General features: G+C 43.1%; 3 protein-coding genes across 10 annotated transcripts; 1 reads left to right on the top strand and 2 right to left on the bottom strand.

Annotated features, from left to right (window-relative positions):
- Positions 1–606: 606 nt before the first annotated feature.
- dcaf12 (DDB1 and CUL4 associated factor 12) lies at positions 607–8,826 on the bottom strand. The gene is made up of 9 exons (XM_076014354.1): positions 8,404–8,826; positions 6,544–6,834; positions 5,592–5,864; positions 5,402–5,462; positions 5,046–5,239; positions 4,031–4,096; positions 3,541–3,703; positions 2,746–2,924; positions 607–2,458 (listed from the first exon to the last, which is right to left on the bottom strand). Exons 1-9 carry the CDS (start codon positions 8,461–8,463, stop codon positions 2,300–2,302), a joined length of 1,446 nt encoding a protein of 481 aa, XP_075870469.1. The 5' UTR covers positions 8,464–8,826; the 3' UTR covers positions 607–2,299.
- Positions 8,827–9,602: 776 nt separating this feature from the next.
- On the bottom strand, positions 9,603–16,800 carry ubap1 (ubiquitin associated protein 1). Of its 2 annotated transcripts, none has more exons than XM_076014355.1 (7): positions 16,524–16,800; positions 14,802–14,850; positions 14,542–14,666; positions 12,925–13,734; positions 12,664–12,822; positions 12,067–12,168; positions 9,603–11,952 (listed from the first exon to the last, which is right to left on the bottom strand). In XM_076014355.1, the coding sequence occupies exons 2-7, from the start codon at positions 14,839–14,841 to the stop codon at positions 11,812–11,814; spliced, it is 1,377 nt and encodes a 458-aa protein (XP_075870470.1). In that variant the 5' UTR covers positions 14,842–14,850; positions 16,524–16,800; the 3' UTR covers positions 9,603–11,811. The 2 variants fall into 2 exon arrangements, with proteins under 2 accessions (XP_075870470.1, XP_075870471.1); XM_076014356.1 differs by lacking the exon at positions 16,524–16,800 and adding an exon at positions 15,151–15,843.
- Positions 16,015–25,832, top strand: ube2r2 (ubiquitin-conjugating enzyme E2R 2). 7 transcript variants are annotated; one of them, XM_076014359.1, is made up of 8 exons: positions 16,015–16,151; positions 17,784–17,846; positions 18,105–18,295; positions 19,514–19,576; positions 20,063–20,149; positions 20,317–20,414; positions 20,935–21,069; positions 21,158–25,832. In XM_076014359.1, exons 3-8 carry the CDS (start codon positions 18,119–18,121, stop codon positions 21,441–21,443), a joined length of 846 nt encoding a protein of 281 aa, XP_075870474.1. In that variant the 5' UTR covers positions 16,015–16,151; positions 17,784–17,846; positions 18,105–18,118; the 3' UTR covers positions 21,444–25,832. The 7 variants fall into 7 exon arrangements, with proteins under 7 accessions (XP_075870474.1, XP_075870477.1, XP_075870476.1 ...); XM_076014360.1 differs by lacking the exon at positions 16,015–16,151 and adding an exon at positions 17,123–17,330; XM_076014357.1 differs by lacking the exon at positions 16,015–16,151 and adding an exon at positions 17,123–17,293.
- Positions 25,833–26,140: the final 308 nt, after the last annotated feature.

Here is a 26,140-nt window from a genome sequence, read left to right on the forward strand (position 1 = left end):
TCCGAGTAGCATATACAGTTCCCAAAATATACAATGCCAGTCAAGGTTGGACACACCTTCTCATGCATTTTTTTTTCTTTACAACTTTCTACACTGTGAATAGATACTGAAGAAGTCAAATATATAAGCAAGATATATGTAATTACGCAAGAAAAACACGTTGAATAACTCCAAATATGCTTCTTCTTTTTTTTCTTTTAATCATAAGTGGGTATTTTGAAGAATTTAAATATAAAACGTGTTGGAGTTATTTTACACTTTAATTGTTTCCTACATAATTCCATGTGTTCGTACGTAGTTCTGATGCCTAAAGTGAGAAACTGAAATGTCAGTAGTCATGAGAATGAAAGAAAGGACATTAAATTCACAGGGTGTCCAAACTTTTGACGGGTAGTGTACTTCCGAGAACTTGGATCCTAAAGCAACGTCATTGTGATTTTATTTTTTTTTAGCACATTTGAAAACAACCTCAAGTGAACAGGAGTACTTGAATCATCGCCATCGCTTGAACTGCATTGAGTGTAAAATAGAAAAATAGATGAAGACTCAGCAACGGTTAAAAAAAAGAAGCAGCTACAGAGATCAAAATAAGAAAACACACGAGTATACATTTTATTACTTTTTTATTATTTACTCTTTTTAAAGATTTCAATAACTTGTTTTTTCAGATTTTATATTTTACAATATCCCCAGATTCAGTCATTTGTAAAAACATTCATGAAGCATGTATAAAAAAAAAAAAAAAACAGGGCAATCACCAAGTAGACAGATCAATCCACATACTTCCTCAGACATATACATAAAAATGTATGCAATTGTCCCTATGTATTTTACACATACATTTACACATTTCTATATAAAATACACTTTATAAGTGTGGGTTTGTTGTTCAATTCGTGGTGGCGGTCGGGCTTTTTTTTTTTCTTCTTTTTTTTTTTTAAATAGTCGTCATCGTGAAAGCTGTAGAAAAGGAAACAGAGATCGCCTGCGGCAGTCTTTCACAGAAAGACCTGAGAAAGGCTAAAATGTACCTATACCTACCTTGCCTCTATCAAAGAAGGAATAGAGCAGAATCACTCACGACCCGGTACAAAAAACAGACCAAAGGGGGGGGGGGGGGGGGGGGGACACGTGACAGAAAATGTATGTGCCTGCAGCATTAAACTGCTGGATAGATGAGAAAATCACACAAGTTTTTTTTTGTTGTTGTTTTTTTTTTTTCTTGACGAGTCCCTGATGTGTCAGTTGGGGGAATGGCTCCTCGACCTACCAATCATTTCATTGAACAAAAATCTGCGGGTGCGCATTTTCTCCAAAGACGCCCAAACCGAACGCAAACCAAAGCGATGGAAAAACAAAACAGAACGCATATTAATCCTCAGAAACAAACAGGGTTAAACTGAAGATAATAATAAAGGTGACAAAAAAGTAAAGAGATTAATAATAAATACAAATAAAGCTAACTGCAATCATCACGTTGGCGCTCCTGTCAAATCACACAGTCGAAAAAAAAAAGAAAAAAAAAAGACAAAACAAAACAAAACTCACATCGTAAATTATCTCTTGTTACAATCATCTCATCAACAAAGTCCCATTGTGATTGGCTTCTTTGTGTCACTCCTGACGGAGCAACGAGAAGTTCTTGGTGATTGTAGCAGGACAACGTGGGCTCTTCCAGCCAGTGGGAATATTCTCAGTCAACCATAAATCTGCACACTGGGTTAGTCCTTGAAAACATAAAGTCTCTCCATTCCTTCATCCGCCCTCCCATTATTCTTATTGCCGTCCATTTAAAAAATAAAAAAAATAAAAAATAAAAAAATAAACCAAAACAAAAAGCAAAAATTTGGGAGGAAGTTCCGGGTGAACTTCACAGAGACAAAAAATAAATGTCATGGATGATTTTCAAAGAGGCAGCTTTTTGGGTAAATTACCATATCATACGTTTTTAGAGTTTCTCATGAAAAAATCTGAGTCGCTAATGTGGAAAGGTACAAGGAACGACGGGGGACGAGGGGCAGCGTGATGTCAGACACACACACACAAAAAAAATACACAACGACGACGACAATATTCCAAGCAGTGATAGTGGGAGGGGTCGAGATCATGCTCCTGAGTCCATGTGTGAGCAAATGGGTTTGAGTGTAATACCAAGGACAGCGACATCACCGGACGCGAGGAAGACGAGGGAAGGAGGGTCTCTGAATTGAAAAACAAAACAAAACCATGACAATTATAATGAAAATTCTGGACGAGGACGTAGTGAGAGGGTGACGCGGTGGCGTGTGTGGGGGAGTCACTAGCTCCACAGGCCTGCGTAGTTGCCGTGCAGGCCGGAGCAGAGCGGGCCGCCCGCCACGAAGAGCTTGGTGCCTGACTCGTCGTAGCAGTGGGTGTACACCGCGTTGGGGAAGGAATGAATGTCGGAAAAGTAACTCCTCCATGTCTCGTCATGATTCTGAAGGACAGAATGAGAGGCAAAGTCAAACAAACAATGATTCAAATCCGTGTTTGGCCAAATCTAAAAGGTATGGAGACTGAAGGTCCTTACACACCAGGCAATAGGCAAAGCCACGCGAATAAACGACGCGGAAATGCAAACTTTTCGCCGGCAGAATTTTCCTGTACACACCTAACGCAAGGCGAATCTGCGGTGGAAATTCGCTGCGTGTGTGGAAGCTTGCATTGACTTCACCAGATTTGTTGTCCCAGTGTGTAAGGACCTTCAGAGGAGCAGCAACGTACCAGCCAGCCTTTCCCTGTAGTGAGCTTGAGGATGCCGTCCCCGGGGCACTTCCGGTAGCCGCCCTCCAGGGTCAGAGGGTTCTCCAGGAACCTCTGGGCTCGGATGTCGTAGAAGAGGAGGGAACCTTGGCCGGTGCCCACCGTCACGATGTGCTCGTAGAAACTCACCGAGCGGATGCCTGCGCAGACAGTGGACAAACGTTTTCAACGGTTGCTGTTTAGCTTCGTGTTGGCTACACAACACATCTGGGGGCGCGGGGGTATATATTTGATAAGTTTTATGGATGGATTTAGCCCTGAATCCAGTTTGACTGGCCCGACTTCCTGAGAGGGACGGACTTGGTAAGACACAACACCACCTGGTGGTTGAAACTGAGTTGTGGTCGGTTCTCACTTGCGGCAACAGTTAAGGCTCATCAACTGCAGGTGGAAGGCGGCACAACACCTTTCAACTTTAACATATTGCAAATCTGTTCACACTTTGCGTAGACGTGTATTTCACTCGTGGCGTGTGGCAGGCCGATGGGGCCACCGGCCACTGAGACGACAGCGGCTGAGGTTTGTACCCCCAGACTTGGAGCAAATGCATTTGATGAATGCACTTTTTTTTGCATATATTTTTAAAAAGTCAAACTATCACAGTGATTATTTTGTTGGATGTCTTCTGCAGTCCAATCTATGGGTTGCTGATTGACTTGACTGAGACCTGTATGACAACCCTGACTCAGACGTTCCAATTATCTTACTGAAGCCATTGGATTATTAGTCTCGTACAGAGGTTGACGTGTCCCTTACCGCTTCCCCTCTCTCTGGAGCTGACGGACTTGATGGTGTTGGTGGGCTGCCGCGGGTCCAGAAAGGATACATGGGCCTGAGAGCCCACAGAGTACACCGACCAGTCCTGTCCGTAGGCCAGACACACGTTCTCCTTGCAGTGAGGCAGCTTAGTGGATAGTATCTGGAATAAAAACACACTTTTATTACTACTTTTACGACAATAAATATATAGATCAATAAAATTCAGTGAGCAAATAACAAAAACATACAGAGCGTCTAAGAATGCTTATTACGTCATAAGAATTAGTACCAATACAAAAATAATGATATTTCCGGTTCATTTGACTTCTTTGAATTTTTTTTATCACCAGCTGAACTGAAATGAGCAAAGACAACAGCCGGACAAGAGCTACAGTCATTGTGTCTGCGGGAGCTAACGTAAAAGACCCCGAAAATGGACAGGAAACGATCACGTGATAATCATTAGTCAAAGAATGCACTGCGTTACTTTGCACAAGTTGTGTTCGGCTTTCCAGAGGTGGAAATACCCGTCCAAGGACACGGCACCCAGTTCCTGAAAAGGATAAATAGACACAAAAGGAGAAAGGAAATTGAGTGAAGGCTGCTGCTGCAGGGAGGCAGAAATAGAGAACAACAAACACAGGCAGTCCAAGTGCAGCCAGAATTTAGCCAATTATTTTTAAGGCCGGGCTTCCCTTTGTTGGTTCCAGGCAGGCCGGATACTAACCAGGGACACTCTGAATGCCAAAGCACAGGTCACTCATCAGATACAGGATGAGCTACACCTCTTTCGATTAAAGTCATTGTACTTGTGTTTTTTTCATTGGTCCTGCTGACATTCTCACACGAAAAGAGGATGTTGGGGTTGAAAGTGAGAGTAACAAGTTTGTTTGTTTTGTTTTTTAGCCACAAGCCTGGAGAAATATCCTCTATTCATCTGGTGTAACAATAACGTTTGAAAAAGACTGCAAAAATCGCTGAATCGTGTTTAAAACTTAAAATTTACGGATAGATGTGTGGTTTTTAAATACTCATCTAAAAGAGAAGCAGCAGTGAAACTGAACAAATTGGTGGAATTTTCAGATGGACATTCCTGCTACGCCACAGGAAAGAAAGATCAGTATCACGTGATGATTTGGGTGACCACATGGTGCTGAAGCCTTCCAGGGGCCTCCAGCTGATCACTAAGAGGCTACCTCCCTCAATGCAGTCACATGATTTGTGAAAATTCATCTTGGTACAATAAAAAATAAAACACTTTTACTTAAACAAAAAAAAAAGGAAAACAAAAAGCTGTTGATTATTAAGTGGCCCTTTTTTATTTATTTATTTTTTTAATTGTTTTCATCAGACGAGTCAAACATGAGTCTCCTCACTATCACATTACAAATGATTACGCTAAAACTTGATCATTATAAGACAGAGAGGAAGCACAATTGGCCAATTTGACACCAGACAAAATGAACCCGATTGAGCAGGAAAAAAAAGTCAGGAGAACTCACTTTGTGGTTGTTGTTGAAGGCCAGAGCACGGACTTTGCAGTTGTACGGGTTGGTGTACTCCTTTGGGATGTCCTTAAGGGCGCGGTGGGAAATGTGGGCGTAGGAGGGAACGGACTCTTCATTCTGACTTCGCTCTGCCTGGTTCAGGACGTCTTCCGTCACCTCCCAGAGGCCCATGGAGCCGTCTCTGGACCCTGGGACAGAGCAATCACATCCATCTCATCAAATAAATAAAGCAAAAAAATAAGGAAATACACCTTTAATTACAAAACCCTGACTTGAAGTCAGAAGGAGGATTAGTTGAGATTCATCCTGCTTTGTTAATTCAGGTACTTCTGCTAACTAGTGGAGCGTACCTGAGACTGCCATGTTGTCACTGATCCATGCTATGGAGAAGATCCAGTCGTTGTGACCATCCTGAAACATAAAGGGGCCGCTTTTGAGACATGCAAAAAAAAAAAAAAAAAAAAACCTCGGCAAACTCAGCAGTGTCGGCGTGGGGCTTACTAAAAACCTGTTGATGCACTAAAAAGATCAACTACTTACATCTCCGACACAGACGGGGTCCAGTGTGGGCAGCTGGTAGATGGCCAGGCTGTTGGGGTTGTCTCCTCCGGTGGCCAGCAGTGTCTTTGACGGGTTCAGTTCGATGGCGTGGATCCCGCAGCCCTGCTGGTCGATCCGAGAGCCCGTCGTGGAGAGGTAGTGCCGCCCCGCCGCCACCGTGCCCACCACCCCAGAGCCCGCCTCCTGACACTCCCGGTCCTTCAACATGGGGATGCGCGTGATCTGTCCCGTCAGAACGTCAGTCACGAAGAGCTGCAGGTGAAGAAAGGCGTGACGCGTGGTTAGCCGGCAAGAGGAGGAAGTTCCAGAGAATTATTTAAATGGCCAGAGAGCATGATTTAGTAGCACCTAGTGGTAAGAAATGATATTGCAACCAATGTGTGGTCCTGTGTTCTCACAGTTTTTATACCAACATCAGAGTAAAACAATGAAAGCAGATCCATGGATCAGTTTGTGTTTTGTCAAGTAAAGTAAGCTTGTATTTACTTTTAAAATAAAAGAAAACTTTGTATCATTACTTGAAACCTGCTTATAATGAGAAGAAAAATTTAAATTAACTTGGTGGCTTTCCAAAACATTGTTAGGCAGACACAGAATACTGTTTACATTAGAAGGTGGTGGAGGAGAAAGGAGAGAGCAAATTAACTCATTAGCAGCACAATAATGCTTTACTTGCTTATTAATATCATTAAAATGCACCATACATGCACAGCCTTTATTGACAAAGAATACACAATGAGACGAAACCTTTTTAATCACAGTACATGTCACCGATACAAGGCAAGAACGACACTGCATCAGGAAGATCCAGTCTGAGACTGCTCGAATGAATAAAATGCCTATTTCCAATCTGACTCAAAACCTTTTCTACAGTTAAAAAAGTAAACTTGTGTGAATATTCAATCGATTTGAAACAATGAAGACATCTCACCGTGTTACATTTGGTCCCACACACCACCTGCCTGTGGTTGAGCCACTGGGAGGCGAACACCTTGTTGAGTCGGCCCAGGGAGAACTCCCTCTCCTTGAGGATGCTGGGCAGTCTGCCGGCTGCGAAGCCACGCAGGCTCCTCTGGAGCCTCAGCTCGTGCTGCTGTTGAGGCCTGAACTCCCGCCCCCGAAGGGCGCATACCACCGAGTGCCGACTGCACCACCACTGCTGGGCATGACGTGATGAACAGGAAACACGACCCTGCTTGTGTGGTGTCTGGCACCAGCCCAGCTGGAGGGGAGAAAAGGTGGAAAAAAAAAAGGTGAAATGCAAAGATTTTGTATATGGTGTGGCGCTAATCATGTAATTACAGTTGCATTATATATTCAACTTCTTTAAAACTGAATAAAATATGATTAAGTTGCATCAAATCTTATTTCCAAGCATTCAGGATCTCCTAATCAGATCCAACCATTCCACCAGAAGACTGTGGAAAGATTAATGCAGCCTGTTGATTAAAGGGCCTTCAGTGTGTGATTTCTATCAAGCGGGTATTGCGTACTTAACATAGAAGAACATTAACACAACAGTCAAGGACTATAGCTCCCAAAGTTGTTGGTCGGCAGCCACAGTGACTGTGGACAAGCATCATGTTGAATAAGCACCGATAAGCATCTCAGGTGGACCACCATGGGGGTCTCACTCAGGACGAATGAATTTTTTCCGTCTCTTGGTGTAAAGAGAGCCAAAAATACACTTCCCACAGTGTTATTTTCCCAATTCCATTTTTTGGAAGGGAAAGCGAATGTCACCCCAATCTGGTTTAATGGGGGGAAAAAAAAACAAAAAAAAAACACATCAGATTTACATGCAGATATTTTCTAAGAAATTAGATCTATAATACAAAAAGCCACATTAGTTCTCCTGGAAAATAAAAGGTGGGTTGTAATTAATTGTATAAGAAGTGTATCAATCTCAGTCTCTTAATTGACGTTCTTCAACTAATATCATTATTGATTTAACAGACTTGATTTGTTCATGTACCTGATGTTGTAACGGCTTTAATCTAAAGCACTTTGAACTAAATTTCTTAGTGATAACGGCCGCACAAACAAGCAAGCAGTTGTATTATTTCATGAAGTTTTTGGCCTGTGTAAAACGAAGATGCCCAGCCCTGTCGATCACTGGTCTGAATATCTGGTAACTGGAAACCGTTGGTGTCTGTTCACCACAAGGAAATCTAGTCCCATTTGTCAGTGGTTTATGGTTATTTTTGTATTTTATTTATCTATTTATTTTTAATTCGGCTCCACAATTAGTATCCGTGAGGTTACGGAAGACGTCCCTTAGGCATTTTTTTTTTTTTTTTTTTTTTTAATGCCTAAATTCATCGGTCACATTAAGTGACAATGATGTGCGAAAAATTCTGTGGTAGAAGACGAGCCAATGCTGAGGACTCAGACGCAATTAGTGACTGTCGATGATAATTAAGGACCGAAGTGAATAATGATATGATCCGACAGTTAGCCCAGCGGCTAACGTTAACACAACTGTTGTGTTGACAAGGGACTGCCGTTAGCTCACGTCGAGCTAACACGGGTGAGGGCTGACTTTAACATACATAAGGACATGGTACTATTGTTTATTTCGGATAACGATTGTGATATCCAATCCTCAAAACGTGTCCCCGAGAACTGTAAAGCGGTTAATATATTTAAACGCGACATCCGTTGTGTCCGTTGCAAAGTCGCTGTATCTTCCTTACTAGCCCAATGCTAGGTAGCGCCCTCCACAGCTAACACTGCTAGCCGCCATGGATCCGCACCAATGACTGGATATATCGCACCGGTTTCCGCCTACCTGTTGTTGCTCCTTGGGCTCTTCTGCCTTCCTTTTCCTGCTAACTGTTTTTCTCGCCATAATCCGATACACACAATTCCCTCACCCACATGGAGGGTAAAAGTGACGCTGGACACTGGATCATATAATGGCGATATGCTGTTATGTTTCTTGGCCCCCGCTAGCAGCGTCCGACGAGGAGGCAGGGTGATCACATACGGGGGAGAGGTGGCTTCGTCGTCGGTCAAGAATTCCGCTCAATCGCCGACTCGTAAATAAACCTGGGCTCGGCTCGTACTTCCAGTTCGGTCTCGAGTGAATCCCTAAACTACTGTCAGTCAGGGGGGGGTCAACGCAGTCGTTTTTCCTGCCAAGTCGCGTCAGCAACGGCAAAAGCTTTCAGCAGCGCGCAGTCGCACTCAAATTAAACAGCAACACAAACAAGGTCGTACGGGGACGCGCACGCAAACTACGCGCTCGTTCACACGAGCGGCGTCATGCAGCATATATTCGATCAAACCCCCGTTTCGTTTTTTTTTCTTTTCTTTTCTTACAGTTATTAAAACCAGGTAGAATTGTCATTTCAATGAAAACGTAACATTTATGAATATATTTATAAATAAACATGAATATAAATTAAATAATTTATTTGGATTCATGATCATTGTAATAATAGTCTTTAAGTATAAATAGGTCATAGTACATAGTATGATTTGTTTGTAGTTGTATAATTCACATTATTATTATTATTAGTAGTAGTAGTATCATCTTAAATTAATGAAATGTAATGGGCTGTTCCTTTTTTTGCTTTGTGCTTTTGTGCTTGAAGTGAAGCTCCATAAACAAACACTGTCAGTGACCGCAACACTTATAATTATTGTTATTTAATAATGAGCTCACAGAGAGCAACAGTCTCTGCTTCTAATACAAGATGGCCTTTTTTCTGCTGACCAGGCCATTGAGTCGGACGTTTCCAGCTCCCACTGACAATACCTGAATGAACAATCCTCTGTATTGTCACCATCTTGTTAAACAAACACATAATAAACGGGTATTTGTTGCTGAGGAGGAAAAAAAAGAACCACTGGAGTTCCAGTTCCCCCCCCACCTCCCCTGCTGGCAACAGAACTCAAAGCATGACAGGCAGGGAGCCGACATCTCAACACTGAAAAGATGAGCTGATTTCAGAGTTGCCAGTTAAGCAGTATGGGAAAGAAGACTCACCTCACAGATTTTATTAAACAAATTATAATTTCCAACTTTAATCAGAACAATTGACATCCCATAATGAAAGACTCACAGGGCAACTGAAAAACATGAACCAGAACTTTTGATGAATTTCACAAACCGGATCCTGATCATTTGAACCAAAAATCAATGGAATCGTTGAGGCCCATAACTTGTTTAATTTGGTATGTTTAATTCAAGCTCCCAATTGTTTGGACACTAACGTGTTTTGTGCATGTAGGAAAACCACAAACTATCCAGTTGGACAACATGACAACATCGACCATGTTTATCACAGTAAAGCAAGGAGGCTGAGTCGATGATACTGTCCGGTAAAATGGCAGTTGGAATAAAAATAAAAGGCTGAACGTGAAAGATCACAGGTGCGCTATTTCTGCAACAGGCAGTGCCATCAAATGAATAAAAACGATACGTTTTAAATTAATACAATGATTCATGTTAAGAAATGTATAATTTAACTTCGTTTTTGGAATATTGGGACAAAGAGGTGGACCTTGCCGAAAGCAAATTTCAGGTTCTGCCACTTATTTTTGTGTCTCTGAAAGCCCTGACCAACTCCCTGGCTTCAAATACGGCACAGCAAAACCAGGACCAAGAATTCAGAATTGCCACTTTTGCTAACTGAGCAGAAATGTGTTGCATAAAAATGATAAGGTCCATTACCACACACAGGAGAATAAATGATCTGAGAGGACTTTTTGAAGCAATTATGTGAAAAACAAATATGGAAAAATGGTCGACTTGTTCCGAGTGTATTTTACATGCCGTTAATGACGGCTACAATACGAACAGACCGAGGATTAAAGTAAATGAATAATTAAGACGAGGACAGAGTGGAAAAAAAGTCAACCAAATGTTTGATTAGATTTTTGTGATATGAAATCAAAGAGACAATAAACAGCCATTACTCTGAAGTTTCCTGCAAGGCTCAAAAATGACCCACGTCTCCCAACAATTTAGTCACGGCTCAAAGTGCCAGTCAACAGTCTAACTCTGAAATGTCTCTATTGCACTGTGAAGTGGCTGCAAAAAACAAAACAAAACAAAAAAAAACCCAGCCCATCACTCACATTTAGCTTCTTTCAAACCACTCAACCTTCTCCCGTCTGCAAAGACAATTCCAGGTTAGAAACACCTCAAATCATCCTGCCTACCTTTTATCGTCTAAGTCAAAGTGTCAGTGTACTAAGCAATTAAGTTAATCATTATGAATTGTGTGCAATATGTGACACATCAGTGCCAGTGGATTTCGGGACATTTCCAATCAATTTTTCTACAGAGAAAAGTTTAAATGTTGCTCCCGGTTCCTTTAGTAGGCCACTCCAGCATGTGGCTTAGCGCACAGTAGAGAAGTAGTATCTCCTCTATGCCAATTATAATAATGCAGTTCCTAAAACAGAAAGCAAAGAAGTGAAATCCTAAAATTAACAAATTAAAAAAAAAGTGCCCAAATGACCAGGAGCAACAACATACATGATGAGTGAACTAAAAGAGAACTAGGTGCGCTGCACCAGAGCACTTCTTGCGAGTCAGTTATCTGGCTGGCAGCAAGGCCTTGGTTTTCTTTCCAGCGCTGTCTGGTTCAGCGAGAGCAGGGGCCACCAGAGAGTCCCTGGCACGCCCCGTATGACCGGCGGAAGATGATGGCAGCGCAGGCGCTCGGAAGTTTCAGGAGTTCAAGCGAATCCCTCTGTGGCCTTGCAGTGTTACCTGCGGTCAGATAAACACTCCTGCGTGGAAGCCAGTCAGAAGCGCATCAAAGCAGCTTTAGCCCAAATATTTCAGTTTCTTCTTTCTCCATTTCAGCCTTTCCACTCCCCCCGCCCCATTCCAAGAATGCCCCGGACACTAGCCTCCTTTATTCGGGGGGCGTAAAAAAAAAAACAAAACAAAACAAAAACACCCCAAAACACCACCAGAAGGTATGGTTTCACACGAACCATATCAACTTTGGGCAGACATTTGTAAAGAAGTGCCAGGAAACAACATTTTTGTTCAGCACAAAGAGAAATACAACGGTCTCTCAGCTGTCCCTTTCACTGCAGAGGCGAGGAAGGGCAGAGTGTGGTGCGAGAGGATAGGCAGAAGGAAAGGGGCTGCGGCTAGGTGGTGGTGGTGGTAGTGGGGGGACACGAGGCCCTCGGGCTGGAGCGGTTTCTGGGGGTTGACAGACTTCTGGGCTCAACTGGCTGCGGCTCGAGCCATTAGGTCCTCTAGAGCCTTGTCTTGATCATTGTTGTGGACCAGCAGCACCTCTTTGATGGCGTCTCGCTGAAATCCCATTTCACCAAATCTGGACATGAGCTCTAGGAACTGTACGGCCTGGAGAGAGTAAAAAAAGAAAGAAAGAAAAATCAGGCTAAAGACCAGATGTCAGATATTGTTTTGTCACTGGTTTGCGAGTTCTTACACTGCAACGACACAAACGGTACAAACCTTTTCCTCAGAGCACTGGTACATCTCCAAACATTCCTCCACCGCAATGGCATCAAAGCCTCGCTCACACAGACGTCCGTGGACAAACAGATAGTCCAAAACCTTGGACAAGCAAGAACATGTTTATTTTTCTTCCGCTGTGGACACAACATGTTTGTTTCCGTTTGTAAATGGAAAGAAATATTCAAAGGTGAAAAAAAAAAAAATTACTTGTGTGTGGGTTTTTTGTTTCACGCTCCAGCTACTGTACTGTATGCTGCATGTATTTATACTTTTGAAAAGCGTGATGGCCAATGCTAATTCATCATTAAAAACAGATGACTGACATTCAATGTTGCACATAAATTTAATTTAACAGTTTGTTGTCGTGTGTCCCATGTTCGCAATGGCTCCAATGACCCAGCAGTGACAAGAGTTAGGACACTTATCCATTGCCAGAATTCTGAAGACAACATACAGTGTGCTGCAATTCATTTATTTCAATGTGGGATTGCAAATACACACAGCCACCTTCACACAAACAATGGATCATATGTTGGGCGGCGGGTAAACTAGAAATCCAGGCTTCTGTGCTGTGTAACAAGAGGGGGGCCGCACCTGCTCGACATTCTGCCCTTGCCGTTGCATGGCGCGGAGGACGCCTTCGTAAGAGTAGCCCATGCCGACCAGGGTCTCCACGCACTGACGCTCGCTGGGAGTCATGCTGAGCAGCGCGCCGCCGCAGGGCAGTCCAGTCGATCCTGACCCTGTGCCCACCTGGTGTGAAAACGAGAGTGCGTGTTTAGTTTCTTTCTTCCGATCACGCACAACAAAATAAAGACCGGCTTTGTAGAAATCAGGGCGCGACATTGAGCTCACCAGTTTCGGTGCACCACTCTTGGTATTGCAGGGTGGCTCGGGGGCAATGACAATTTGGCTCTTGGCTATAACTGTGGGGCTGCCGTTGGGAAGGCTCTGTCGGGGGGCGGGTACGGGTGCGTGGAGTTGGCTGTATCTCGTGAGCCCCGGCTCGCTGGAATCTGACAGCTTTGGGAACGTGAGGGAGCGGATGTTGCAAGGGCGCTCGTCCGTCTCGTAGCCCACTCGACCCAGACTGTTCATGTCCAGCAGGGCCACCAACCCGTTGGGTTTGTGGGCGGAGCCGGGTTTGGCTGTGAGGCTGGTGGTGTTGGTGCTGGGTGGCGAGGGGCTGTTGTCCCGTGAGCCCGAGGCTCTCTGTGAGACCTCTGGCGGGGATGTGGAAGGAGGAGGTAGAGGTTGAGTCTGGCTCTGGAGAATGCTCCGGAGCTCCTCCTTATCATCCAACGTTTTGAGCTCCAGCTTGTCAAAGGGGTCCTCTTCTCGCTCAAAGTCGGCCAGGTTGAGGCTGTGCTGCTGAGGAGTGCTCGGCTGGGTCATCCTGGGGCCCAGGCTGGGTGCAGGCAGTGGAGTGAGGATGGCGTTATGGCTCAGTCCTGCCAGGACGGGGTTTAGCGCCGGTGGCAGGAGATCCTGGTCATCTGGAACCGACGGGCGTTTCTTACCATCAATGTCCTGGGCCTGTGCCAGACGCTCCCTATCCTCCGCCTCCTGCTTGTCCGCTGCCTCTTTGGCTCTGGCTTCTGCTGCCTTTGCCTCGGCCAGATCGAGTCCCCAGCGCACACTACGTTTCTCCAAGGAAAAGTCGTACTGTTGAGACCACAGAACAGGACAACATTTGGTAACAGGCAAAGGAAGTCTGAAGGTTAACAGAAAAAAATGACAGTGTAATGTATCTGAAAACATACATTTTAGAAAGTAACTAATATACATTTTTGCTCTTTCAGGTTTGCTGAACAACAGTACCAGCCTCACATGGACATAAAACCTACAAAAGGTTCAAACAGATCACCGACATTGGATATTTCACACAAATTTAGCATAAAAACTATTTGTTGTCATATTATCTTAGTTCTACTACATTTAGTTCTCAAGCCTGAGCTAAATGAAGAACAGCAGAAACATGTTCAAGTCAGTTGACATAAGCAAATGCACAGTCCAAACTACAAGTTAACTACTTAAAGGTCCGACTTTCTACAAATATCTTTTCAGATCTTCTCTCTTTAATCGCTGAGTCCAGTGCAGAAGTAAAACAAGACTACTCAAAAACTAAACAGCCAAAAAACAACATCCAACACAGGCTCTTAGTCTCCTGCTAGAACCAATTCTTTGTTGCACCATCTACATTTAGAGGGGCACAAGTTGATCTCCACGGGAAAAATCCAAACCTGACTAGGGGGTTTGTCAATAACCTGGGAGGATAATAATGGCCATAATTTGCGATGTCACAAAGGGGAACTATTTGGAATTGTGTCTTTTAGCACACCCATTGAAAAGTTGAGTAGCGAAAGAGGCAAAGACGTTTTTTTTTTCAATTGTCTTGGTGGTGGTCACTGACGGTCCAAAGAAATCTCTTTAGTGACTTTGGATAAAGTGAATTTGTCGTATATTACGAACCTCTGCGTCCAACAGCAGTGAGACGCTATCTGGTGGACAGAATCCAACTGGCAGCCCCACTTTTGCTGGACAGCGAAATTTGTCATTGATCTTGAAGGGAACATCATCGAGGTAACTCATGGGTCCTATACACAAGAAAAGACAGTCAATTTCAAATTCACTGAAATATCAAGCACAAGCAGATCCTAAACCTGGCATAGAGAACTAGCACTATTGTTTAAGGGCGGAGCAAGGAAGAACGGAAAAGCGTTTGAACAAACCATTGTTGTATGCATCTGATCCAGACTTCCTCGCAGCCATTTAGAGTTTCTGAGGACAGACATAAATATATCAGCCATGCAGTTAGAGAATACTAACCAACGTTTTATACCATTTAATGCACACAATATTGATTTGATTATTTAAAGGCAAGCGCTAGACTAAAGTTACAAAATGAATACCGTACATGCGAAAATGCCTTTTAATTACTTTTTCTTCATTCATGACAGTAAGTCTCTAAAAATAATTTAAAGATTTAATCAAAGTACAAGAGCACAAAGTGCGTATGGTGTGAAAGTACAAACTGTTGCATCAATTCAAAATTTCTATTCACATTAGCTGTGTCCATACCATTGCACAGCATCTGAAGCCACTTTGTCATGCCATGACAAAATGCCTGACATTATCCAAACACTGAGGCCTCTGTTCTCTGAAGAAAAAAAGAACTTCGACCCTTGCACCGTCGTAGTCTGAGATATTTGTGCTTAACATTTCCCAGTCTGGATCAAATTAGGGAAAAGGGATCAAGGACTTTCATAATGTCTGTGACAGTGGCCAAAAGCACGGCTCTCAACGCTTGGCTTGCTGGGTAGTCATTAAGTTGTGACATCTGTAATGCGTCAAGATTTCTAACTGATAGAGATGGCTGGTACCTGATAGATACCAATACGTATAACACCAATAAGAAATGTGTACCTGGACTGAAGTTAAAGTTAATCAGTCAAAACAATCTGTTACTTAGGTTGTCAGTGTAGTTTTAGTTAAGCAGTGTCATGTAATCAGGAGGGAGGTACTTAAGTTGTTAAGTATTAACACTAAAAAAAAAATGTAATTAGGTCAAGCTAGAAAAATAGGTCATAAAATAACTTATAGATCATAATCAAATAGTTTATCTAACATGTATATACGTATTTTTTTCCCAGCACGTGAACTAGAAATGATAAAGTGACCTAATGAATTAGTCAGAAGAGGAGAATCGAGAGTAAAGTAACTGGTAAGAAGCATCTTAGTGTTTGCAAGTTTGTGATGGCTCGTAAGTTATATACATTACGTAGTGAGTAGCAAGCTATTAAGTTAGAGGGGTCGTATCAACTAAATCCGTGAAACTCACACCAAAGGCTTTTGAGGCCTTTTATCTGGGATCAAGTGTGGCGTCTGCTCAGATCAAGTTTGATCTGATCACATTAAAGCACAACTGGCTAAGTTAGTTTAGCTTAGCCAATTGAGAGTCTAACGTTAGTGTTTCTAACTTAGACAAAAAAAAGTCACAACCACCTGGAGTTCGATGGAATTTTGGGTACGGTGACGTAAAGGACTCAATGTTCTCAGTTGTAAATCGGGCTCGGCATAAGGTGAGCAAGCAGACGCCCTCCCTCATTGTGATTATTGGTGAACATTGTTCAATTACGATCGCGCTAATTAGCAACAAGCTAAGCTATAATCGTCATTGGTCACTCCAAACTCAGCGAACAAACAGTGGCAGTATCGTGTTGGTTTACTCTAGCGGGATATTATGGTAGATTTAATTATTAATGGGTGTAAAAACAAACAAACAAACAACAACGCTGAGTCGTTTTAGTGGTGAAAGCCACATGCTAATACTATTGGTTAGCTTTGCCAGTGGCCTGGGTGTAACGATATGTGGCTGGTGAGAGACCGCTGGCTCTTCTGCCACCGCCCCTCAACAAATACTGCTCTCACATTCAAAGACACGTCCATCTCACCTGTATCTGCTCCGTCTTTCTCTCTCGAATTCCAGACGACGTCTCGTCGAGATTTTTTGTCTAAATGGAACTATTATCCGAAATAGTTTTATTTATGACATCTCTTTCCTGCTTTTGCGTAGGACGCCATCTTGATTCGTAAAACTCGCTTTCAGTGGTTCCTGTCTGACGTCACTCGGTCACGTGACGTAAAAAATCGAAACCTGCTCACAATTTGTTTTTGCGAACGTTTATCCTTTTCAGATGTGGTGTTATCCAACCTTTGTTTAGACAAGATTTTATTTCGCTGTCAATTCTAAAACAGTTCAACTAAGTAGTTCAGCGCGACAGGTAGGACGCTGCGGTTTTGTAACTACAAAAGAAATAGTCTCTTTTTTTTTTAGATACTCATAACACTCAACTTTGGAAAGTTTTGACGGTGGCACAGATGGTTTTCCATACTTTCTCGAAAACACAGGAATTAATAGGCATCAAAATTCGCACCGTGTACAGCTGCACTCAACTCTTTCGTCGGACACGAGTTATTCGTCTATTTTTAACTCGGCGCGAGAGCGCGCACGTCACGCTCAGGTTCGTCGCCGTACGTGCCCTTACGTTTCGCAGGCACGCGCAGTGATAGCCGGAAGCGCCGATGGGAGGAAAATAAAGATCGATGAAACCAACTGTAAATTTGCGAGCGTAAACCTCTCGCTAACCGTGTGCTTTTCGCGGCCGAAAACTCGAGTTAATTGGCCACTTACACTGCCACTGTGAGGAGGAGACGGCGGAGGGTAGGAAAGCTGTTCTTTTTGTGGACCAAGTTGTTCGGTAGGGGTGTTTTTTTTAGCTGACGTGTGGAGAAGTTAACACTGTCAGGGAAGCAGATAAACAAACAGAAGAGCCAGGGAGGGATCAGCTGAACACCAGTCCGAGCCGAAGCGCGCAAGCGGCGCCGAACGATGTCAGGGACACCGAGGGTCCTCGTCTGAGCCCCCCGAGAATGATGCACGGGGGACGGCGACACGTTCGCTGATACCTAGCTTCATGTCAACTGTCAACACAAAAGAATTTCGGAAACACAACACGAGGACCAGTCATAGGCTTTTAGCAGCAAAGCCAGCAGCTCCACTGCCACTGTCTCTTTGACGAGACATAGCCAGGCTAGCATGGGCAACCAGTGATTTCTATTTGATACCCTCCACTAGTCAGCTGCAACGACACGAATACACATTACAGAGCGGACAGAGAGGTAAACACTTTGTATTGACTTTGTCTCTACAGATGCAGAGCCTGTGAACTACACCAGTGACCTAGCTAGCTTGGGAGGCCACACATTCCGTTTGTGTATGAATTCTTTAATCTTTCAGTTTTGTTTTGTTTTTGTTTTTGGTGACTTCAATCCAGTTTGCTGCTTGCTACTTTTATCACATGTGCGTTAACGAGGACTTGTGTCCTTAGTCAGTGTGAGTCTAAACGTGCATGTAGAAAAAAAATGTAAATTTTATGCTGAACACCAACACGAAGTCTTAGTTCCTGTATTTTTTTTTTTTTTTTTTTTTTTTTTTAACGTTACAACCTCTTCCTGCATTTTCCCTTCTGTAGAAGTGGGATTTAACATGGCCCACCAGGCAACCCCTAGTTCCCAGAAGGCCCTGATGATGGAGCTGAAGTCCCTGCAGGAGCAGCCGGTGGAGGGCTTCCGCATCACACTGGTGGAGGAGACTGACCTCTACAACTGGGAAGTGGCAATCTTCGGCCCGCCAAACACCTTGTATGAGGGAGGCTACTTTAAGGTAGGAAAAAAAATTGCTGGAGGCCTTGGTGTGACTGAAGCATCATAGTCAAAACTGTTCAAAATTCAGTTTTGATTTGGAGAAATTTCATAGTTCAGCACTAAAACCATAAAATAATTGTAATATTAAATTATAGTAAAGTAATCATGGTAAATAATTTACATTAAGGTTAATTCCTGTGTGTCAAATGAAAACACAGTGATCATTGTTAGTGACTTTATCGAACAAAATAACACATGTATGTTCTATTGTCAATCGGTCCCATTAAATGTTACACATTGGACCATCAAGTGTTTGTTTTAGAAAATGCCTAGTAATTTTTTTATTTTTTTATTTAGTCCGTTCCCCTGGTCCCTCTGCTCTCCTTGTCCCTGTATAATAGTTGTGCCTCAGGTTGCTATTTTTAGCTACGGTACCGATATAAATGGCATGACAGCACAGAGGAAAAGCAGCAGAGAGGGGGCCACGGTGAGACTCACCCTCCCCTCCTTCTTGTTACTTATTAAGGCAAATACCCCTGTAAATGAGCAGAGGGAGTGCGTGTGTGAAAGTCTGGGTGAGGCAGACGACACCGCAGCCCTCCAGGACATTTCAATGATACTAGCAGGCGTTGCTGTCTTCCATTCTTGGTGCCGTCAGTGCTGATTATATTTCGCTCTGCCGTCACAGTGACCGGCTTCTGCTATCTGCTGCAAAGTCAGAACAACAGTGTGTATATTACCATGGACTACAAGTTTGCCGAAATAATTTTTCTCCCTTTTATTTAGCAATGCTTCAATCTATTAGATGACACTCTGTCTCTTTGGGGAGGGGGGGATTGACAAATCAAGTTTGCAAGCAAATATCACAGTCAACGAGGAACGGGGTGATTTTTCCAATGTCAGTCTTCAAACAGATAGAAAGTGGCATTTAAACTCAAACCAATGCCTAACGACATCTGTGTCTGCCTTGGCCATTCCAAAGGTAAAATGTAAAGTTACTCTATTTGTTGTGGAGTAATGACGGTCATATCTGAGGTATAACAGTTAAGTAAAAGTGCTACTGAATTTCTCATCATGGAGGTTATTGAATTTGTCCTTTGCATTTGACTCATCCCCTCTGGGAGCAGCAGCAGCGGTGCAGCGCTTGGGAATCATTGGATGATCTAACCTCATCGGGTCAAGCTTAAATACTGAGTGCCAAGCAGGGAGGCAATAGGTACCTTTTTTGTCTTTCCAGCAGTGGATCGAAACCATGACCACCTGGTCTCAGGGTGGACTCGCTACTGAGGCCACTGAGCTGGTATGACAAAACACTCTGATAAACTAAGACAAACTTCCAAACTTTTCACCTGGGACAGTAAGACAAACTTAAAACCTCCTTTTCTTTAAATTTATTTCGCATTTCAACAAACATACTCGTAGAGAAAACTTAAAGTGCTTCACAAAAGGATAAAATATAGCAGAACACTGTGGAAAAAAAAGTGATATAGAAAATAGCAAATCACTTCCCAGTGAAGAACTGAGTTATTTCAGTGGGAATTAAATTTGCAGAGGAAAAATTTGGTTTGCAATTTGAGTTCCCTACTGCTGGTTAGCTATTTGAGGGATAAAGAAAGTGGTTTGCTTAGATTCAGGTTGGGAGGAGGTGGTCACTGAATTTCAAGGAGGTTCCAGAAGAAGTTGCACACATCAAAGAACACTGGCGCCCCCGTAGAATGTCTTACCTTTGCAGCACAAATCCTTTCAGCTAACAGTTAGACACACCTCCTGTTTCTTTCCACCTCAGGCTCACATTACGTTTCCCGTCGACTACCCGTACTCCCCACCAACCTTCCGCTTCCTCACCAAGATGTGGCACCCCAACATCTACGAGGTAAACCAGGCTAAAAGTCACTCGCCACTTTTGTCATCTTTGCATGTTTCTTTGTGATTCCTCTGACATTTCACTGCTGCTTTACACATTTTAGCTTTATGTTAAGCCATTTCCTTGTGTTTATGGGGATATTATTTTACAGTACTGTTTTCCCTCTTTCTCTCTAGAATGGAGACGTGTGCATCTCCATCCTACACCCTCCCGTGGATGACCCTCAGAGCGGAGAGCTGCCCTCTGAGAGGTGGAACCCCACCCAGAACGTCAGGTGAGCACTGCACTACAAACCCCACCTTCACCAAAATAGACACCTTTTCATCACCTTGGTTTCCCTCACATTAACTGCTCCTGCAGACATTTGTTCCGAACCTTTTATTTTCCTATTCTTAAAACAAATGCATTGCTAAATTCTTAAAACTTTCTATTTTCAAAACATTTTTTCCTGTTATATAACTGTGCACACCCTACAAAGTATGAGTCTTTAACTTGGAGTTAAGGTTTGACTAAAATACACATTAATACAAATCCAGACAGTCACACTTTAGATGGTATTTCTGAAAACTGCTGCAAGCATTTTCTATGTGTTTGTTTTGTTACGATTTGAATTCTGCAGCAGTGACTGTGAAAATCAGAGCTGCCAAGAGTTGTTTTCACTGAAGCTGCTGTTTTTGAACCGTGAGGCTAAAATTTAAAAAAATAGATTACAAATCAAGCTGACGGCAGCTTTGTGCGTCTGAACCGCCGCATGTCCTCACTTCCCGTCTGTGCTGCTGTGTCTCGGCCATCAGGACGATCCTGCTCAGCGTGATCTCTCTGCTCAACGAGCCCAACACCTTCTCCCCGGCCAACGTGGACGCGTCCGTCATGTTCCGCAAGTGGAGAGACAGCAAAGGCAAAGACAAGGAGTACGCAGAGATCATCAGGTAATGCGTGATGTCAGTCCACTAAAAAAAATAATAAGAAGATGAGACTCACTGACCTTTTTCTTTCTCACGTTTTTGTGCATCGCAGGAAGCAGGTGACGTCAACAGCGGCGGAGGCCGAGCGCGACGGCGTCAAGGTGCCCACCACGTTGGCTGAGTACTGCGTCCAGACCCGGGTCCCCTCCCAGGACAGCAGTTCGGACCTCCTCTACGACGACCTGTACGACGACGACATGGAAGAGGAGGACGAGGAGGACGAGGAGAGCGAGATGGAGTCGGTGGGCGAGGCCGGAGCCATCAGCGGCATGGAGGAGGGCAGCACCTCCACCAGGTGTTACGACAACCAGGACGACTCTGGCAACGAAGACTCGTGATGGTCCGGACGACTTCTCCCTGGATACCATCGTCTGAACCCACCTGCAAACCTTCTTCTCCTTCTCCTCCTCCTCCTCCTCCCTCCTCTTCACATGTTCCATCACAGTCTTGTGTGTGTGTGTGTGTGTATGTGTGTATGTGTGTGTGTGTGTGTGTGTGTGTGTGTGTGTGTGTGTGTGTGTGTGTGTGTGTGTGTGTGTGTGTGTGTTTTTACACATACAGTAGGGTCAAGTGCCTACTGCCAAAAAGTTTCATCATTTATTAAATAAATACAAATGACTGGTAAAGTAATAGTTCTTACATGTGGTCATGTAGGTCTGTCACTTCATTGTGTTCCTGCTCCTGCTGCTGCTGCTGCTGTTTATTCACTGACAGCCAGTCGTTGGTATTTCCACCGTTTGCCTTAATTACAGCCGACACTCCATCTGGTGTCCGAGTCTTGGCAGAGTTTAAGGAGTGAACATTATTCCAGCACGGTTTTAGAGCGACAGATTGTTTCTATGTCATTTTTTTCTCATGGTTTTTAAACGTTACCAACAAGGGAGCTTTAAGGATCTGCCGTACCATTTTTTTTTCTTTAAAGGAATGGTACTACATTGTGGGTCGGTGTATGATGAACCTTGTAAAGTGCTGACCCATGATGAGAAAAAACAAGGCTCCATTAGAATTAGTGTGACAGTTTCACCCGGCAAACCAGACCTCTGGCTGAAACAGGCTTTTATCTCAAAAACAAAAACCCGATAGTTTAAACTGGCCCATTATATTATCAAACTGATACGAGTTATTTGCTCTTTTAACCAAGATCTTGTCGGCTGCCGTCTTGTTAAAATGACATTAAAGGTCCCGTATTATAGCCACATTCAGATTTGTTCTTAAACTCTCAACTTAAGTGGAGCAGCCTTGCGCTATTCAAATATATTTTAGCCCTCTGTTTACGGCCTCCTACAAAAAATAGCTGTATCTTGCACACATTTGGAAAGGGCAAGGGGAAAGAAGGCTGTTTCAGAGGGCAGAGCCACCAACCTAGGAAATGTACCATTGCCCTTTGTGACATCACAAATGATCACTTCCAAAGCTGTGTGTTTTAGCACAAACTTCCTGAAAAGTCAAGCAAGGATGGACTTTTTCTTCTCATTTCTGGGGGGTTCGACAGGCTGGAGACACGTTATTGTCTGTGAACGTCGCTTGAGTAAATTTGCATAATACGGGACCTTTAACACGCAGCAGCACTCAGGCATCAATAGTTGAATTTTTTCTTTAAATCATGAGCGACTATTTTGAGGAACCATAACACAAGTCTGTGCTTCCTCACAGGTATTTCACAAAGATCCTATTACAAATCTGAGCTTTTGATAAATGATGAAACAAACCACCTCTGCGGCGGTCTCTTGAACCCTGATGTTGACGTGGCCCGGCTCCTCGCTGGGCTGGTCCATGTTGTTGAAAACTGTCTTGTCTTCGTCTCTACGTCTTTTGGATTTTTTTTTTTTTTTTTTTTTTTTCTTTTTTCTTTTTTCTTAATAGTTTCTTTGGTCGACTTCTTGTCCTCCCCGTCTGACGCCCTTGAATCTCCTGGAACGGCTCAGACTTTGCTTGCAATGAGCTGATCAGCCGTCTGTTGCCGCCCTCACTTCTCTGTCTTTTAGTTGCGTTCCAATCAAAATGGCATTTTCACCCACTTGGACCGCCTTCACCGGTGACACCTAACGCTGCTCGACGGTGAGGACCTTCTCCTGTGTCGTCTCCAACAACCCCTCCCCACCCCCCAGACCCACCCCCCTCTCTCTGCCTCTTAAACCTCAGGGCCTCAACAGACTTTCACTGAGAGGAAAGCAAACAAGAGAAAACTGCTCGACTTCACGTCTTTTTTTTCTGATTTCTGCATCGCTGGGTGTTTTTAAGAGGGCAGAGAGTCAACAGAAAAGCCACCAATCCCAACATCAGCTGGGTGTTGCTGTTGGCCAAACTTAAAACTAACATTTGTGGAGAGTCACGCATTGACCTGCAGCTGATATAGAAAATGTTCCTTTTTTTTTTCTCCATGTAGTACCAACTAAGTGAAAAACTGGACGCTGCAACAGATTTCAAGTCTGTTTGTTTACGGGGACAAAGTCACCATGCAGTTCAGCGACAAGTTTGCATTGAAATGTGACACATTTTTGGCTGTGGGCGTGTGTGTACGTTTACCATCATCTATTGACTGCAATGTCCCATTTTCTCCCCTCTTTTCTGTGGAATACTGGACTCCATTTCAGTGCGTTTGCACTGAGTCCGAGTAAGATTTAAATTTTTTTTGTTGCAAATTGGCTGATTATAAAAAGCAAAAAGAAAACACACGCACTCTGAGCAAAGACCTTTTCAAGACACCGAACAGTGAAATGGGACTGATCCTTGTTGGTGTACAACACACCTGACATGTTGCACTTTGCCACGGCGCACCGCAGGGTGCGAAACTGTCTCCCTATTTCACCGCGGCAGGCCACAGCCCAGACCGCCGAGTCGAGGGAGGGATTTTACGCCGTTGTTTTAAAGACTACGGAACAATTGTTGCATGTGATTAATCTCACGCCGTTTGAATGAACTCTTGTCGAGAGTCACCTTGTGGGATTTAATGCAACGTTCCAAAGGAGTGGAAGGCTTCAGCTCACAGAGACTGGATTCTGCTGAGGAGGAGGAGGAAGACGAGGAAGAGGAGGCAGAGAGCAGATCCACTCCTGGACTGGAATTTAAATAGACTTCAAAAGAAAAACAAGGCACAAAGTAATGTGGATATTTGGATGTTTCCTGCCCTTTTTTGGCCCACCTCACCTCATCAAGAAGTAAAAAAAAAAAAAAATCATTGTGTGTCTACTAAACAATCAGACTCAACTGTTGGGAAGCTCATTCGCTCAGTTTGCTGTGTTTGTTGAGAAACGTCTTCATCACTGCGTGTTAAAGAGGATGCTTAAGGTAGAAGGATGTTAGTTTAGGATAGTATTAAGAATTAAAGGTCCCATTTTATAGTTTTTTTTTTTCATCCTAATTTCTTGTGAGCATCCTGCACAATTAATTATCCATTTAAAAGAAACTTCTGATTACACACATATTTACAAGTCAGCGATCACCATTTCTGTTCAGAGTTCAGTGACACTAACATGTTTGGAAAGGAGTTGAGTTTTCCTGCAGCCTTTACAAGGGTATTTTGAAGAACGTCGCGTTAGAAATTTTACGGAAATATTTTGAGAAAAAAATTAATTCATAAAATATGTATGCTTTTTTTTTTTAGGTGGTTTTCTAATCTTTTTCCAAACAGAGCTAATGCAAAAAATGTTGAATAGAAACATGTTTGCAGAATAAACTTAATGAACATACAGCGGACATGAGCAATGAGCGGCACCAGATTTCTATTGTTTTGCCTCGGCCTAAGAGCAGCATTCCTCATGGTAGAAATTTGTATAATTTGGGACCTTTAAGAAAGAACAAAAAAATGAACTGTGAAGTGAAGACAAGCAACGTCTGTGACTTCTTGAACTTGAGCCTTGGACAGACTCATTAATCAGCTGCTATCTGTAGCTTTAGGCTTAATGTTGCAGCACAGAGTGACACAGGTCTTTTTGTACAACTCTTTGTTGGAAAACTTGTAACTTGTAAGAGGGATGAGCCAACATTTAAAACGACAGCTTTAAAAAAAATTTTGTCACCAATCATAAATCTGTGGCTGGAATCAGCAGATCTTTGTTTTGTTTTTTCAACAAAACTAGTCTAGTGTTGCGCTCACATTGTAGTTATAGAGTTCTGTAAACTTAAAAGCCTCCGTTTTAAACTGAAAGCCAGGCCTTGTTTTTAAGGGGGAAGATAAGTGAAGAAAAGCTCTGGAGGCCTTCAGACAGCCAAGTTCTCGCTGAGGTATGATTGTGAAAGAACACGAAGAAACGGCCTCAGCTGAGCGTTTGTAATCTAAGATGATGGGATGTTTCTCCATACAAATGTCCGCGGACAAAAAGTCTGAATGAAATCTAGCTTGTTTTCCCGTGTGTGTACACCTGTGTATGAATCATGGTCACATACCAGGCAGACCTGAGTGTGTGTCCACTATGCCACCAAATGCTGTTTTCTTTTGCTTTCTTTTGTGTTTTTTTGTCACTTTGTCCCTCCTGAATTTTTTGTGTTGGTGAGAATGCTGATAAATTTGCCCATAAAGTCGGTATTGTACAAAAAGAAAATCCATTGTTATGTTTGTTTGCTATAAAAAGCTTTGTTATCTGTTACTACATCATGGAGAGTAGAAATAAATGCACGTTGGCTTTTGGGGTGATATTAGGGGATGTAAGGTGATGTGCAGCTGGAGACATACCGTCATTGTTTTGTTGGAGAATCATCAAATAAAAACAGTATGTCATTTAAGCCCATTGAAAGATTTTCATGTTGTTTTCCTGCCGACGAGTCACCGCAAGAAGTAACAAGGATGACTTGTTGCTGGCTGACATCTGTTCACATGTCAAAACATTCTGGCCAAAGCACCAATGTCAATGTTTGACAGGAAGACTCGTCCTAATCTTCATCACTGAGATAAAAGAACACGTCAGCATTTTTATAACTGTTGTGATGCTCATTTAAAAAAGTCCAGCTGTTGTCACTGCTGGAGGCTGCATAACATCAGTCTGGGTAGTAATTTTACTGTTCTAATGTTTAAGTTTGAGATGATCTAGAGGTCAAG

Source organism: Nelusetta ayraudi, unplaced genomic scaffold (genome assembly GCF_046127955.1).
Source record: "Nelusetta ayraudi isolate G7.1 ecotype Tasmania unplaced genomic scaffold, CSIRO-AGI_Nayr_v1 ptg000168l, whole genome shotgun sequence".
Taxonomy (NCBI): domain Eukaryota; kingdom Metazoa; phylum Chordata; class Actinopteri; order Tetraodontiformes; family Monacanthidae; genus Nelusetta; species Nelusetta ayraudi.